The sequence below is a fragment of the Furipterus horrens genome, unplaced genomic scaffold, assembly GCF_987537825.1.
Source record: "Furipterus horrens unplaced genomic scaffold, mFurHor1.1.pri manual_scaffold_9, whole genome shotgun sequence".
NCBI lineage: Eukaryota > Metazoa > Chordata > Mammalia > Chiroptera > Furipteridae > Furipterus > Furipterus horrens.
Window position 1 is genome coordinate 20,117,521 of NW_028327179.1, and position 17,940 is coordinate 20,135,460.

A 17,940-nucleotide genomic window follows, 5' to 3' on the forward strand; every position below is an offset into this window, starting at 1 on the left:
AGAACATTGATGGAAGTGAGTTTCTTAATTAATTAGTTAAACATAAATATCTTCTGCATGGAGCTTTTCCATGGCTTCCTATTACTTTTAGGATTAAAGACTTCAGTCCCTAACATGGCCTGGGAGGTCCTCGTGGCCTAGCCAAACCTGGTGCTTTCCTAGGTTTCCTGGCCCTTCATGGGCTCTTCTCCCCCTTGCTCCAGAACTCTATTTCTTCCCAGCCCCTTAGGACTTTGCTGTGGCTTCCTCTTGCACCAGCCCTCTGTCCCTTCCTCCAAACCCCTTGGCCTGTTTTCCTGCCATTCACCATTTGGATTGTAGAACAAACTTGGCTCCCTTAAAGAACATCATCTTAGACTTTTCTTTGCTGATCAAATATTCTACTTCTTGCACACAGTCCTGGAATCTGGACTTTTCCTTCATAGCCTTTGATAACAGCTCGCAGTTGTTAGTGTTCTGATTTGTTTTCTCCGTAAGCTCTGTGAAGGTGGTGACTATTTCCTTTGCATACTCACAATGCTGATCATTTATTTGGTGCTCAATAAATATTTGTAAAAGGAATGGACTTAAAATGAAAAGGCAATGTGCCTATAAAGTAGCTCTTGGTTTTGTTCATTACTGTAGTATTTTTGTAGCCACAAGAAGAATGGGATTTTGGTTATGGGAGGATTTTGTTTAATAACTGGAAGTAGGAGATTAATAATTACTGAATAAAGCGACTCAATGTTTTTAATTCATTTTTCAATAAAGGAGTTAATTTCATTATTTTGTGATTTTAAGGACCTCTTTTCAACTCTTTAAAAATATATTTAAGACTTTTAACTGTCTAGTATGAACATATGGAATCTCATAGGCTAGGGATTCCATTAAATTTTAAAGTCACCTTCATTCGGAGTTGACATCGTGGTTCAGAGGGAGTTTTTCTGGTTTAGACCTGTGGGTTGTAGGACATTGAACACTGGTGTTCCAAAGAAGCCTGCCAAACTTTAATGCAGTGATTGCTCAATGTATGTCAGCAGGTTTTTCTTTAAGAAAATGTTTTACAATGGAAAAAAAAAAGGTTTATATTTTGTGTCTGACTCAACAGATTAATTTCCTTCTTTTAATTTTATATTTTATTAAATTATGAGTTTTTCCAATTTTTAAGTTTGATTTATATTTATATAAATATAATTATTATAGTTTTCCCATTTAAGCTACAGTATTTCATCGTGATGTAGGCAAAGTTTGTGTTAGTTATCAGCCAATTTAATGAACTTTCTGAAAGGTAGAGAACAGAACTTTTAGAATTTAAAAGTGTTTTGAAGTGTTGCTATTCTATGAGAAAAATTATTTGGAGAAATTCAGCTTAAAAGCATATTCTTATTTTATTTTCTCTATCTAATGATTAATATTGTGATTATTCAAATTTAACTTCTAAGTCAGAAATCTCTGTTATACATACCATATCTATCTTTTTCACACTATATATAGATAATTTCACACTGTATATTGTGAAATACTATGTTTTATATCTACCTGTTTCTATCTGTAGTGTGACAATCACTGATGTTTCATTTTTTAATCTTTTTACTAGACTTGATAAAAATTTATAAAACTGATCATTATTAACTTTCATTTTTTAATCTCTATGAAGATATACTAGTACTTACTAAAAATTCAATTTTCTGCTATTAGCTTAACTTTGGTTGTTGTATAAGAATGAATCTATATGAAATGTGTACATACTTTCCTTTTAGAGTATGTTGGATAAGGGACATTGTCGTGGCAGTAACTGCAGAGAACATGGAAGCAATGAAGGGCATTATTCAGAGGTACCAGCATAAACGCATCTCACTAGTTGAGGCTGGAGTGACCCGCCACAGGTCAATATTAAATGGACTGAAAGCACTGGCCCAGGATCAGCCAGACTCGAAGCTCTCCAAGCCGGAAGTAGTGATTATCCACGATGCTGTGAGACCTTTTGTTGAGGAAGACATCCTCTTTAAAGTTGCCACAGCTGCTAAGGAACATGGGGTAAGTATTTACACTTAATGAGAAGAGGTAAAAGAGGCAAACACTAGAGTGGTTCATTTGCTGAATTTTGATGGAATTACATTTAAATGTCAAGTTATTTAAAATGCTCATGATGATCTAAAGATATTAGGGTAATTTGTTTTAGGAACTTTATATTATTATAAATTGTGAGACTGTTCTGGAATTTATCTTTGCTGTAGTCATTTATCATCACAATGTAATATGAGCTATTTGGAGAAGAATGTAGTAATAATGTCATTAGAATATGGAAAATGTCTAAGAAATCACTCAAAAACCTGGCTCATTGCGTTCAAATTTTATGTTTTGCATTTTCAGAAGTGGTTTATTTTCTAGCAAAGCAGCCACAGGAGATTTTTGTACCCCTTAAAGTGAATCATCTTTAGATGACTTTCTCAACCTCTTTGGGCCTATTTTTCTTACTCGTAAAGATATATGTAAGGTTTTAGGATAGAAAAGTTATAGGTTAATTATTTAGTAAAATTCTAAATACTTAAAAATGATATTATTTTAAGATGAATTATAACATCTGTGTAATAGTTTCCTCCAAGGATTGTAGAATAATGGAAGGAATTACCTAAGTCTTCCTAGTCATCCAGGAGGCCAGAAAGTTATAAAATATTCATCTGGGAAGACAGTCTATGACTTCTCTTAAGTTAACTATATGTATTTGGATCATATAGTTAGGACATATTCCCTAATTTCATCTATTTTTCCTACAACAGAGATTTATTTAAATTTAGAACTGTATAAGACTTCTGTAGAGTCAATGAAACATTTTGATTTCTTTAACATGACTTCTAAATGGTAGTTGATATAGTGAAAACTTCGTCCAAGTGTATTAGTGACCACAAAAGTTTCTCAGGGTTCTTATGCTTCTCCTGTGACCCTTTTCCTCATCTTCAGCTCCTCAGCTGTGGTAGAGACAATGTAATCAGTTATAAGAAGGGTGAGTAGAAATAATGATGTGAAGAATTTATAACTCTTAAGAATTTGAATAAAATTTTACAATTTAGAAAACTTCCTAGGAAAGACTACATATTCGGGGCAGATAATTAGAAATTTTAATGCATATTAAATACACATAAAAATATGGCTCTTTGGATTTCCGGCCAAGATGGAGGCCTAGACTGACATGCTCCATCTCCCTCCACAACTAAGTAGGAATACATCTACCGCAAAACTGGAAATAACCAGAAGTTCCAGAAAATAAAGCTACATGGAAGTTCAATGTATGAAGTTATAAACAAGTGGTGCTTGTCTGGATGGGTAGCAGGGGCGAAACTGGGGTGGGGGAGGTCAAGCTGTGCTGCCAGTGGCAGCTTCAGTGACAGTGGCGGACAGCGGTAAGCACAGACACCTGTATTTAAAAAGAAGCGAGAAAAACCTGGGGAGCACCCCTGGCTGCAGACCAGACAGACTGTCAGCTCGCGATCCCAGCGCCAGGGAAGGCAGACCCGCATTGCCTTGGACTGTGAAGGCTGGAGGGAGTGGGGATGGAGGAAGAAGCTCCTGGTCTCTTAGTGGAGAGTGAACAGCAAGAATCCATCTTGGATTCCTGCTCCCACACAAAACACCACAGCGTGGTGAGAAGGGTTGCCCAGTAGTGACTAGTGCATGGTGCTCTGCCCCCTATAGTGTAGGAAGTATGACAGCCCCACCCAGGAAACAAAGGTAAACACAAAACTGTCAGGATGGCACAGATAATGATAGAGATCCCAGTGTCGCAGCTGACCAGACAGCAAATATCTGATCTAACTGACCAGCAGACAGGAAATCTTTCTGAGGCACAGTTCAGAGCTTTGGTTATAAGAATGCTTACAGACCTGACAGCAGATCTTAAACAAGACGGGGAAGGAATGAAGGCTAGGCCTGCTGAAATGAATGAAAACACATATGAATCAAGTGGTGAGGGAAAGAAAACCACGGATCAAATCAACAAATTGGAACATAGAGAGGGAAAAAATAGTCAACCAGTGCAGAAAGAGGAAATGAAAAGTGAGGAAAATGAGGAGAGGCTCAGAAATTTATAGGACAGCTATAAGCAGGCCAACTTCTAAATCATAGGGTTGCCAGAAAGTGAAGAAGAGGAACTAGAGATGGAAAAATTATGTGAAAAAATAATGAAGTAGAACTTCCCTAACTTGGGAAAGGAAATAAACTTACAGGTCCAGGAAGCACAGAGAGTTCCAGATAAACTGGACCCAGGGAGAACCATACCCACACACATTATAATCAAAATGTCAAAAATTAAGGATAAAGAGAGAATCTTAAAAGCAGCAAGAGAGAAGAAGAGAGTTATGTACAAAGGGGTCCCAGTAAGACTCTCAGCTGCTTTCTCAAAAGAAACTCTGCAGGCAAGAAGGGACTGGCAAGAAATATTCAAAGGAATGAAAAGTGAAAACCTACAGTCACAAATACTCTATCCAGCAAGGCTGTCATTCAGAATAGAAGGGCAGAGAAAGTGCTTCCAGGACAAAGTAAAACTGAAGGAGTTCATCAGATCCAAGCCACTGTTATATGAAATGTTAAAGGGACTTGTTTAGGAGAAAGAGGATCAAAACTATGAACATTAAAATGAAAGCTATATCACAACAACCAAAAACAGAAGCTGGGGATCGAAACAAAGGCAAACTAAGTAAGCAATTAGAGTGGGAAAAGAATTATAGGTATTGGGAACATTATATTGGGGGGAGGTCTGCTGGGAGGCAGAAGAGGGGAAAGGGAGGGAGATGGTACAGGAATTAAGAAGCATAGTAGAAGGGAGCAGAATAGATAGGAAGATGTTGAGAAGAACTATATGCACAACCAATGGGCATGGACTAAGGGGGCAGGAACAACTGGAGGGAGGGAGTTCACTGGGTGGAAGGGAACAAAGGGAAAAGAAATTGGGACAACTGTAACAGCATAATCAATAAAGCATATTTAAAAAAATATGGCTCTTTGCCTATGTTACTTTTGGGAAAAATATTGCTCTCACTGTAAAATTCACACATATTTGGAATTTTTTTTGTTGAGTATGATATTTGTGAGAGATTATTTCTAGGAAACTGTATATAAAGTGATTCTTTTGGGTGTGTATCTGAAAAGGCAAAAGAGGCCTTTTATCTTGCTTTACTTATTAATATGTTAAGAAGAAGATGAGTTTTATATAGATGTCAGATGAACATGCATTAAGGATTTTACTTAACTCATTAAAGAGGAAACAAGACATGTTATAACTCCTGAGAAGCACAAATTCATATGAAATAAAGGAATGTTGAAATGAATTCACAAATAGACAAAACTGCTTTTCCAGGAAGGAAGGGTGACAATTGGACCTCCACTGGACAGAAGTTATTTGCATGTTTATAGATAAGAATGATTTTTGCATTGCTATCAGTTAGCTATAATTTCAGAGTTTAAAAGAGCTCAAAAAAAAAAAAAAGCTCAAAGGCAGTGAAAGGCTAGATTGAGCTAATCTAGAAGGGTCTGCTCTAAACAATATGTAGTTTTTCATTGGAGATATTCAGTAATACTTCTTTGCTTATTCTAAGTCTCCTTGCAATGGCTAGGATCGTCATCGGCAGCCGTCCGTCTCGAGAGACGATGGTGTAGCTTCTTAAGAGTCTATCTGCACCGCCGAGAATGGTTGTGCAGTCCGACTCGGGAGTGACACGGTATCTGTCTCCTCCCGTGTTGAATCGACATCTTGCGATGACGCTGGAGTGTCCTCTCCAGTGAAGCTGAAGCTACAGAGCCTGGGCAGGGTGATATGGAGGGTCTGCTGTTGCCCAAGCAGCAGACCCCCCCTCTCTTCGCAGCTGAGGGATCCAAGGGGAAAGACGGAGTCAATACAGCTTGGCTTCAGGTGCGCCGCAGGAGTTGCCGGTGTTGACTACAACGTCAAACCGCCTTAGGGACTCTGGCTCTGGATTTTCTGTCGGGGTTTACTCCCTTAGCCTTTCCCCTGAAGAGGTATGCCGCAAGGCAGCGGAGGTTTTTTGGAGTCAGAGTTTTCCTTCTCTGATGTGCCCTGACTGGAAGATCGAACCAGCGACACTTAGCTCGCAGGCCGACGCTCAATCCACTGAGCCAAACCAGCCAAGGGGAATGGCTAGGATATTCACTCGATAACCTCAGAAAATCCAGGCACTACTTTCTACTACCTTTCATACTATTCTAACCATAAAAAATATAAGTGCAATTAATGGAGACTTGTACTAGTAGTTGAAGTTCTTACATTGATAGAAATTACTGGCATCTTTTATATCAACTGGCCAATAAATGGCAAAAGAATGGCTTGAATCAAATGCTATCCCAAGGCAAGGAAAGAGTAATGACTGCTTAGTCAAAGCCACTTCACAATTTGTTTTTCATGGATGCTTTTGACCTCCTTCTCCTTTATTCTCTTAAATTGTCATATATAGAGTCAGAATTGATTTTCTTGTTTTCTTAGACCATATTTCAAGTTCTACCAAAAGGTCCTATTTAGATAAATCATTTTCTAAGTAAGCTACACAGTGTGACAGCCCTTTAGGTGGTATACATGCTAAAGGTAACTGTGATATTTTAACTTAAATGACATTTTGGATAAAACAAAACAAAACAAGTTGGTGAAAGTATATTGCCTCAAGAGACTAAGATGTCCAAAATGAAGGCTGACATTAGAGTTGCCTGTGTATAGGAACTCAAAAGTATCTCAAGGACACAGTTTCGTTCTCTTCAGTGTGTCTGCACCATTCTTGGGTGCCACCGATTTGATACGATCTCAACAGGACCAGCAGTGAAATCCTTTTAGTGTTTACTTATCCTTAATATTGATGACAGTTTGGGCATAAAATTCTAAGGCTACCTCTTTTTTTCTTTCTTTCAATACTTCGAAAATATACTAGATCATTGTTTTCTGGCTTTTATCCAGCTTTTGAGAAGTCAGCTAACCAATCTAATTATTATGCCATGAAAGAAATCTGCCTTTTCTCTCTGGTCAATATAAGATAATATATCTTATAATTTATTTTTCAAAGGATTATGTAGATGTCACTTTTTATATAGGAAGAATATACATTTCTTCATTAAACATAAACTAGTTTTTACATAGAAAATCTTTGAGTCACCTTTTAAAGAGAAACTGAAATTTATATAATAACCAGAAGTTGTGACATGTGGTGTGTGGGTGTATTTTTATGTGAACTCTTTGGATTCTGCAGCATGACTATATTTATCAATGATTGATAGCACTTTGGCAATTACTTTAATATGTGTGCATCAGGAAGAACGTACTTTCCCACTATTTAGTTTTACAACTGCATGCATTATATTCTGGGCATGTTCTCAAATAGAGGTGGAAAACCACTTGGCAGATTTTGACTGTTTTAGGAAATTTGACATTAGTTAGAAGTGACCATGGCTAATAACCACTTGTAGTTGATCTCTGTTGGACAGTTTTGATCACAAGCCAGTTCACTGAAGGTCAGAGTTTAGTCTTGGGTGGGGTTCAGGTAATGAGTCATCCTGGGTCATTGGATCCTGAGTCATTATGTATTGGAGAGACACTGTGGTGTTGATTTAAATCCTAGCTCTAATGAGGCAGTTCTGTTTGTGAGTAAACAGTGAGTTAGGATTTAGTAGGAAAGTTTAGGTTTACTTTGACAAAGATTTCAATGTCTAGGAAAGGTGCTGAACTATTCCTTGACTGCCATGGGATGAAGTGAAGCTTGATCTGTTTTTGATGCTAGAGACGATACTGTGTGAACAAGCTTTTGTTTTACTTCATTACTTGAAATTACCAACACCTGTATATATGTTCTATGAACTACCTTAAAATGAAGTAGGCGAAGGGGATCAGGGAAGATGAGTGTATCTAGGGATTAAAATGAAATTTACATATTTAAGTGTACAATAATATACCTGATCATATTAGATTTAAGGTAAATGTTACTAGTTTAACTTACAGGAATTAAATTTCAGTGTAGGATGGGGCAAAAGTGGGTTTACAACTGTGAGTACATAAAACAGTTTATTTTTGTTTTATTATTTATTAATTATTGTATTATTTTTTATACAAACAGCAATAAACCTACTTTTCCCCACCCTATATGTAAAATGAGGACTTATTCTTTTTTGCTGCAGATTCACTTTTAGGGGTGTTTTGTAGTGATATAGTAACCTGGACAGGTTTTTCTAAAGTATCTATATTTCTATATTGAATAAATAATAGATTCTTTTAACTTGTCAGAAAAGAAGATTGGAAGTATTCTATTATAAAATATTCAGAATCTTTAAAAATAATTTTATTTATTTATTTTTAGAAAGAGGAGAAGGGATGGAGAAAGAGAGGGAGAGGAACATCAATATGAGTGAGAAACATCGCTCAGTTGCCTCTTGCATGCCCCCAGTGACTTGGCCCACAACCCAGGCGTGTGCCCTGACTGGGAATTGAACTAGTGACCTTTCCGTCCAATTGTGCTCAATCCACTGAGCCACACCAGCTAAGGCAAAATATTCAAAATCTTGTAATCAATAATGATTAGCTTTGAATATGTTATTCTGTAAATACTTATTAAGTAGTCCTTCAATTAAAGACAGCTCAGCAAACTTAAATTGCACTTATGAGGCTGGAGGATTTCTGTTGTACATTGTCATACTTAGCTTGAATGCAGATGCCTGAGGAGGAATGCCTGTTAGTACCTGCTGTGTAAGTGAATGATAAGTATTGTTCAATTTTGCTTTAAAAAGTGAACAGTAGAGTTGGGGTTCATAATTCCACATTGTGTACTTTATATATCTACGGTCATTTCCATGCATTGACATGTAGAGATACTTTGACAGATTAGTCTGAGAGGCAAGTAATCTCTGTGGTGCTGAGCTGTTAAGCTTCCATTCAGGGCTTATTATGTTAATTCCCAAGGAGACAGTGTATTTGATAACTTGGAAGTCATGCTTCATATAACAGACTTCTCAGATTGCTGTTATTTTGGAGGCAACTAACATCTTTGTCCATATTTTTGTGACAGTTTGATGACTGTTCTTAGATCCTGTCTCTTGCCTTTTGAATAGTCACTGTACCACTACTTCGGAGCTGTGGGTGGGCATGAGGACTTGTTTCTTTCAGAGCAACAACCCTTCTTTATGAGCTGGGTGCCGCATAGGGGCATTAGAAGACTTGCATATTTTCTTTTTGCTTCTTCTGATATAGAAGCTTTGCACTATGTATGATCGATCTGGGGCAAGAGAGAGCCAGGCTCCAGTATTCTCTGCCCACCATTTTCAGGGCAGATCCTTACCCTGTAGGTGGGTGTTTCCAACCTCTTGGCCGCACTTTCCTGTTATTTAGCCTCTGTGAGTGACATGGAGCTGAGCGGGACGGGACATGTTAGCATTCTGCTTCTCCTATTGGGAACTAGGGGGAGAGAGAGCCCCATTATTTGGCCATACCTGTTCTAAAATGAACTTCAGTCATACTAAACTGGGTGTGGAATGAGGGAAGAAACGTGATCATGACTCAAGTATGACAGGCTCTCCCTGTTGTAAGATTTAGTAGATTTCCTTGAATAAATGTATCCTAATTTGCTGAATACCCTTAAGACAGTTTTCAAGGCTTCTAAATGGTTATTTTTTGAAAAATAATTTTCACTAGTTCTAGTTGTTTTGCTGGGGAGAGAACCTGTGGAGCTACTCATGTTGACAATTTTTATGTCTCATATTCTCTTTTAAATAAATTTCCACTTCATGGCCTGGCATAAGATTATAAGTAGTTGCAACGGAAATTTAATATTTTTTTTTTCTATAAAAGCAGAGTGTGCATATACATGTGTGTGCTTGTGTTTCATTCCTGTTTTGTCTTCTGATCCTTACTGATAGGCTTGACCAGTTGGTCTCGTTCCTTATCTGCCTTACCTACTTTTCACCTACTTGGATATAACTTTCCCCCTTGTTACCCTTGGCTGTCTCCTCATTTTTGCTTTTATGCCCAGGGTCCAGGTTTTTACTTGAGTCACTGGAAATGGTGACACAGTTTGTAAACTATCTACATGACTCATACATTAGCTTTGATTTTCAGCCAATCTCTTGGTTTTTTTAAACTAGATTATGGACTATTTTGTTCAGATGTTGGTCTTAAGACCAAATTTGTTTTATTTATGTATTAGCTCCATGTGCTACAAGCTTCATGTAGCAATTATGTGGAAGATAGGATATTCTGTATACAATATAAGGAGGTTTGGTTTAACCATCTACCATAGGAACTGTATTTTATGGCTACTTCTGGAAGGCAGCTGTTTGGTAATGACCTCTGAGATATTATAATGAGACTCTATTAAAGATAAAGGTAAAAATTGTCAGATATGTAGGTGTTTTTTTTTTAAAAGGTTAGATGTGTCTGTTAATGAGACAACTTGTATCAGAGCAATTGATATTAATGGATATTTTGTCTGAGTCAGCATTCCATTGATGCTATGTTTGAAAGGAATTGTTTTTCACAGGAATTAGAGCAAGACATAAATTCATTGCTACATGGGTTGCTGTTTAGTTTCATATTGGGGATCTTAGGGAATATATCTGTTTTCTTAATTATCTAATGTGTAAATCAGATCTTTTGAAGGCACACTAATTAGTAATTGATGTATAATCCATTTCAGTTCTTTCATAGTAGTCTTTCTCTTTCTCCCATCTTCAGGGAATACCAATTATATCTTTGCACCCTTTGTTGGTATTTGACTTCAGTGGTCTATATAAAAAGGGTTTTGAATCTATAATGAAGAAAATTTTCTACTTCTAGCATATGGAACTGTAATATTATGAGATTGGTTTGTGATGTGACATGATTTGATGTATGAACCAAATTAACTGTTGTTCAAATATTCTCTTGAGGTGGTTTGTTGAAGGTGTGAATAAGCTCTGCTTTCAGAAATAAGATACAGAGTTTAGAATTTTACTTCAAAATATTTTCCAGGTGAAGTAAATGTGGTACTTGTCTTGTTGTTTGTTATTCAGGCAGCAGGAGCAATTAGACCTCTTGTATCCACCGTCATCAGTCCATCTGCCGATGGCTGCTTAGACTGCTCGCTGGAACGTGCCCGACACAGAGCAAGTGAAATGCCACAGGCTTTTCTATATGATGTGATCTATGCAGCGTATCAGCAGGTAAGAATTCTGGCTTTTTTTTTTGTAAAGGGAAAATCGTAAGAAACTTTGAAAGAAGACAGCTCTAGTCTCTTTAGTCCTGGCCATGTCACTGGCAGCTCTTCGCAGTAATATCTAAAACTCATCTCTACTAGACTCCATTCTGGGGTGACGGGACTATTCTTTCTATTTATTTATTTATGTATTTATTTATTTATTTAAATTTTTTGTTCTCTTACAGTTGTCCCATTTTCCCCCCATTGTTCTCCCCCACCCTATCCTCTCTCCCACAGTCAGTCCCCACCCTGTTGTCCATGTCCATGGGTCATTCATATTAGTTCCTTGACTAAACCCTTTCTCTTCTTTCCCCCGCCTTCTCACCCCTCCCTCTCCCCTCTGGTCACTGTTAGTCTGTTCCTTGTTTTCCATGCCTCTGGTTCTATTTTGCTCATTTGTTTGTTTTGTTCATTAGGTTCCTGTATTAGGTGAGATTTATTTATTTTTAGAGAGAGGGGAAGGGTGGGGAGAGAGAGAGGGAGGGAAACATTGATACGTGAGCAAAAAACATTGACTGTCTGCCTCTCCCATGCCCCAAACTGGGGATGAGGTGGCTTGCAACCCAGGCATGTGCCCTGACTGGGAATTGAACCAGTGAGCTTTCGCTTTTGTGGGACAACGCTCAACCAGCTAAGCCACACTGGTCAGGGCAAAAATTCTGGCCTTTTATAAAGCTGCTGTGTTGGGGTCACTTAAGGCCACCCCTGTATTTGGAGATTTTCTAGAACTGTTGGGACTCAGTATATAGTTGTCCTCATGGCTTAAATTGATTACAGTGAAGTAGTGAGGATACACAGCTGGATCCTATGAGAAAGAGCCATAGGCAGAGTGTGGAGGAACCCAAGTGCAGGTTTCCTGTTGCTTTCCCCCTTCCCTGAAGGGTAACGCAAAGACCACCTTCCCCTGAGGGTCAGAAAAGCAGCAACGTGTACAATGTTTCTCCCCAGGGAAGCCCATTAACAGACTTGGTGTCCAGGGTGTTTACTGGGGTTGGTCACATAGACATCCTGCCAACCACATAAAAAATTTCCAGTTTCCCAGAAGGAAAGCAGGTATTTAACATAAATCATATTGTTTATGCAAACAGTCTGAGCACAGTGAGCTACCCTTATCAGTTAAGTGTTCACTGGGAATACTCCCAGAGCCAACTTCTCAGTTGCTGGCTGAGGGCCCACCTAGTTAACAGGTGTTTCTAAGTTAGAACAGTCTCAGGCCTGATGTGGTCAATTTTCTGTACAGCCTATAGACATTTTGTTGATTAAAACTTTAACGGTAAGCTCTTTCAAAACATCAAATTGTTTATTCATGTTTAGATTATACTGGATTACTTTTGTTTTGTTTTACATGTCTTAGAAACATTTTGTACCTATGTAAATTTTACTGCCATTCATTTGCATATTTATTGGTTAAACAGTTATTGAATATCAGGCATTATGCTTATCAGAAACTTCCCAAGAAAATATAAGTTAGAGACTAACCCAGTGCTCGCGTGATGTTAGACAACAGTAAATATGAGATAATGGTTCTATGAATATTGACATTTAACATAATAGAAAAATACTACATACATACATTAAATTATGACTCAATTTTGATTATCAGTTACTGTTTAAAAATGAGATTATGTAAATTAGAACTCATTTTAATAATATTAATAGTCAGCCATGGTTTATATTGTTTTCTTAAAATAATGAATTTGAATTCTAGGAATTGGCCTGTATTTCGTCATCACTCATATAAATGTTATGCTACTATAAATTTCTTTGCTTTTTATTCAAATATTGTATTTTATAGCCTACATTTTGCTTAGCTAGACCACATCTCCCATTTTTCCTGAAATTAATGAATTTGTTTATTCATATATACATATATATTAGGAAGAATAAATATATGATATCTATATTTTAGACAAAAATTTGATATAATCTCACCTTCCTCATATTAAAGTGTCATTTTTCAGTGATTTTTGCTAGAGAATTAAGCCCTAATGCACTGAGGCACTGGTTCTCCAATACAAGTTTCTCCTTTTCTGAAACTTGACTACCTACTTATTTTGCTACATATCCCTTAGATACTAGGTAAATTATCACTTCCCTGCCCTCCTGCCCCCTCCTCAGACGTTAGGTCAACTCACTGTACATTTTCCCAGTGTCTTGTTTTTTTGTCCAGCATCAAAATTATAATTAATGATTTGGGAAGCCATTTACAAAATATGTGTGACTCCCCGGCTAGACTCTGATCCCTGTGAGGCAAGACTCTATGTCTTGTTCTCAGCAACCTTTCTGATAGAGTTAGTACCAAGGACATATTTGTTTAGTGGAAAAAACATACGAGATGTGTGTGTGTATAAATAAGTGAAAAGGACCCATATACTTGTTCTTCCCTCTCCCTGGGCCACTTTCTCCGGATAATCACACTGGTTGTTTCCACTCCTTACTTAGGTCCTTGTGCACATGTCACGTCCTCAGAGAAGCCTGCCTTTACAATCTTACATAAAATAGCATCCTGTATCATATAGTTCTTTATTCTGCTTTCGTTTTCCTTATCAGATATCCCTTTTTGACAAACCTATATTTCTGGTAGGTATTTGTCTCTCTCCACTACAAGTATGTCAATTCCACAGGTGCAGGTACATTTCTTATCTCTAGCATCTGGAAGCGATCATAGCTTATTTGAGGTTCTAGTATTGTAAAATGAATGGATTTTATACATACATATGTGTATATAGATACATATTTATATGTTCACACTAATGTCAATTATATAAAAAGCTCTGCATGGGGAAAATATATGTTCACATCTGTATATATTTATAAATTCTTCCTTTAAGAAAATCATCTGAACAACTATTAGAAGTATGGACAAAGATTTGTGTATAAAGTTCTTGATGGCAGCACTTGTGTAAGTGTGAAATTCTACGCAGCCTATGTTTCTAGAGATTAATTAGTGATATTTATTGGTAATTTTAAAGAGTCACTTGAAGTTTGTATTTTTGTAGAATTTCTGGGCATGAAAATGCTTATGACAGAATGTTATATTAATGATGATATAACCTAATGTTACAATGTTATATTAATAACTATATATAAAATATGTTTTATATCGTTATAGGTCTAAATGTATGTGTGCAGAAAAATTAATTGCAAAATTGAATACTGAAATGTTATTAATGTTTATGTCTGGTTTGGTATTAATTTAAAAGTCATTAAAAATCCAAAGGTGTGGTAGATATATAAGATACATAAATACTTAAGTATAATTTTTTTTTGCTTTTTGGGATTTTTTTGTGTAAGTAGGTATTTATTGGTTTTCTTTTGTTGCTTAAAATCATCTAAAAATTTTTACTGACACATTATGGGTTGGATAAAGGGAAATATTGCTAAATTACATAATATCAAGTTCAATAATGAAAATTATAGTCTCTAGGAACATGGAGGAAACCCCAAAAATTGCTCCAGAAGATTCTTATTAAATATTCAAATATTTAACTCTTCTATGCAGCTTTAGGAAAAATAAGAAATTTTTGTAGAAAGGAACTTTTCAAATCACATAAATTCATTTATTGAGAAAATTGCTGTGGTGGTCACAGATGTTATTCTGAACTTTATTGTTTAGAGACCTGCGTCATTTCTAACACTCAAGTTTTTAGGTTCTTCTCAGAAAGTGATTTTTAGAACATAACTTGTTAATTAAGTTTTCATGAAAGACACAGCAGAACTCAACCAGTGAAAGAGCTCTCTGGGTTGTTAATTATGTACCTTTTATTTTGATATTTCAGACTTTAATGTGGAAATATTTAAATATTACAACTTCTCACTTGCCATTATACAAGTTTGTTTGTTTTTTTAAGTGCTCAGTTAGCTTGAAAGGGTAAAAACACCCTTAAGAATCACAATCAAAACAAACCCATTTTAAAAGATTCCTGTCACGTTGGTCTTCCAGTACAAGAATATCATAATCATAATATTAAATGAATATAACAGAAATTTCCTTTTTAATATTCCTCCCCTATCCACGTGCATTAGAATAAATAGAACTCATACCTTGTAATGAGTGCTAACACAGTAAGCTTTAAGTGCTGAGTTGACAAGGAACCCAGTCATGAAGATGGAATGATATGAAGAGTGTCTTTTCTTTATCCATAAGCAGTACGATTTTCAGAGGTTTTATTGCCATTTTACAGTGTGTAGTTCCCCAAAGGAGGGGACTTTGATGAATGTATAGTTGGACCCAAGTGGATTTGAAGGTAATTAGGAAAAGCCTCAGAATAGAGTCTCTGAAGAAATATCATGTTACCTGGGATTTTAAAAAGGAAATGTAGGAAGGGGTAGGAGGAGGGCACAAATAATTTTTTAACAAATGGAGAATTGAGGACTGGACAGGAATGAAAAGATTATCAGGGGGAAGATTGAGTGAAGGCTTTGTGGTATTTTTGAAGAGTTAAACACTTTCCAAAGTCATGCTTTTTCCTATTTGTCATATTTCTCAGTTTTGTAATCCTATTCCCTCTTTGTCTCTCCTGCCATTATTTTTTCTTTTACCAATTTTTCTAGGTAAGCTCATATAGCCAAGTCATTCTCCTGATCCCAGTTTTGGAGAAATGCAAAAGTATTTTGAGAAAAACAAAATATTTTGTGATGCTGTCAAGGACTTCCTTTGAGAGCAATATATTCAACTCCAGAAATTTCTTAATAACCTAAAATTATAAATTATTTTTGTTCTTTATTTACTTTATGTGTATGATACTGGTTTATAAATGATTTTCACAAACTTGCCTTTCTCTGAATCTTCTACAATTGATTATGGTTTTAAAACTGCTCCATCAAATCTTATCTAAATAGCTTTTGAGGAAAATAAATCTTTTGACAGTTTTCTTCCTGTCATTCTTGTTCATCTTGATCAATGTCCCACATCAAAAATCACCATAGGTGATTTGCAGATCAGTCCATATTGGTCCACAGCCTTAGGACCTTATGTGGCCCTCTGTGGCCCATAGGTTAAAGGACGTTAGCATGACATGATTATCTTCCACTACTCAGAACTCTGGCCTGTGGAGCTCATGACTTAGTTTTCTCACCATGCCTTCCTTTTGCTGTATAGTGTCTATTTTTGATATACATGATTTCTTTTACTTTTCATTAAAAAGAAGCAGAGAAACAAGGAGCAAGAAACACACCCCTCTTTTGGGCTTTACCTCCTCCTCACTGTCATTTAGTGATCTCCTGAATGCCTGATGATTTATTGAAACTTTTGAAATCTGTCTTCTTGCACCTCACATGTTTTAACATGAAAATTATTTTTGTTTTACTTATTTTTAATTAAATTTATTGGGGTAACATTGGTTAATAACATCATAGAGATTTCAGGTATACAACTTTATAATGCAATATCTGTATATTTTATTGTTTGCTCACCACCTGAAGTCTAGTCTCCTTTCATTGCCTTGTATTTCACCCCATTTATCCTTTTTATCCTCCTCTCCCCCATTTTCCTCTGCATCTATGAGTTCATTTTATTTTTTTTTCTTTTTGTTTTATATCCCACATATGAGTGAAATCATGCACTTTTTGTCCTTTTTCACCTCACTTACTGCACTTAGCACAATACTCTCAAGACCTATCCATATTATCACAAATAGCAATACTTTACTTTTTTAATGGCAGAGTAGTATTCCATTGCATCCATATTTACCACATCTCTATCCAATCATCTGTTGAAACACACTTGGATTGTTCCCATGCTTTGACTACTGTAAATAATGCTTCAGTGAACACAGGGTTATATATATCTTTATGAATAAGTTTTTTTTCAAATTCTTCAGGTAGATACCCAGAGAGAAATTGGTTATTGATATGGTAATTCTATTCTTAATGTTTTGAGGAACTCCATACTGTTTTCTATAATGAATGCACTGATTTACATTCCCATCAGCAGTGTATGAGGGTTCCTTTTCTCTACATCCTCTCCAACATTTATTTCTTGTTTTATTGATAATAGACATTCTGATGGGTGTGAGGTGGTATCTTATTATGGTTTTGATTGGCATTTTCTTATGATTAGTGACATTGAGCATTTTTTCATATGTTGGTTGTCCATCTGTATGTCTTCCTTGGAAAAGCATCTATTCAGGTCCTCTGCCCATTTTTTAAATCAGATTGTTTTTTGGTTGTTGTTGAGTTGTGTTTCTTTATATATTTTGTATATTAGCCCCTTATTGGAGGTATTATTTGTAGATATTTTCTTTCATTTGGTTGGCTGTCTTAAAAATTATTTCAACATGTATTCTGAGACACATTGAAGTACAAATGTGTCACTTTGTTCCCTCTGTTTTGTTTGGATCTTAGGTGAGTAGAACTGAGATAATTCTCCTTCTCACTTTATAGCTGGCTACTGTTGTTTAGTGTGCTAGCAATTTCTTTTTTTATTTAAAAAAAATTTATAAATATTTCCTTTCACATACAAGAGCTTTTTCTTCTACTTCCAGAAGAATCTTTTCTGTTGTATTTAATACTTATCTTTTTAATTAACCTATTGTATATGTATCCAGATATATGTATTTTCCTAAAATATATCATGTTATATTCTTGAAATTTACAGAAAAGATTTTGAGTTTTCTTTAACACTATTTGTGAAACTGTCCATGTCAATGAATCTAAAGCTCACCGGTGCTTCTTGATTAGTTCATAGTTTTTAATCATGTGCATAGACTACATTTTACATATCTATCTCTTTCTGATAGGCACCTAT

At 36.1% G+C, this 17,940-nt stretch overlaps 1 protein-coding gene across 1 annotated transcript in view; it reads left to right on the plus strand.

Moving 5' to 3' along the window:
- CRPPA (CDP-L-ribitol pyrophosphorylase A) overlaps window positions 1-17,940 on the plus strand; it is a 189,745-nt gene that overhangs the window by 8,884 nt on the left and 162,921 nt on the right. Inside the window, exons 2-3 of the mRNA XM_090287818.1 lie at window positions 1,740-2,016; window positions 11,008-11,157. Coding sequence (XP_090143944.1) covers window positions 1,740-2,016; window positions 11,008-11,157 — 427 coding nt within the window. The remainder of the gene's footprint in view (window positions 1-1,739; window positions 2,017-11,007; window positions 11,158-17,940) is intronic.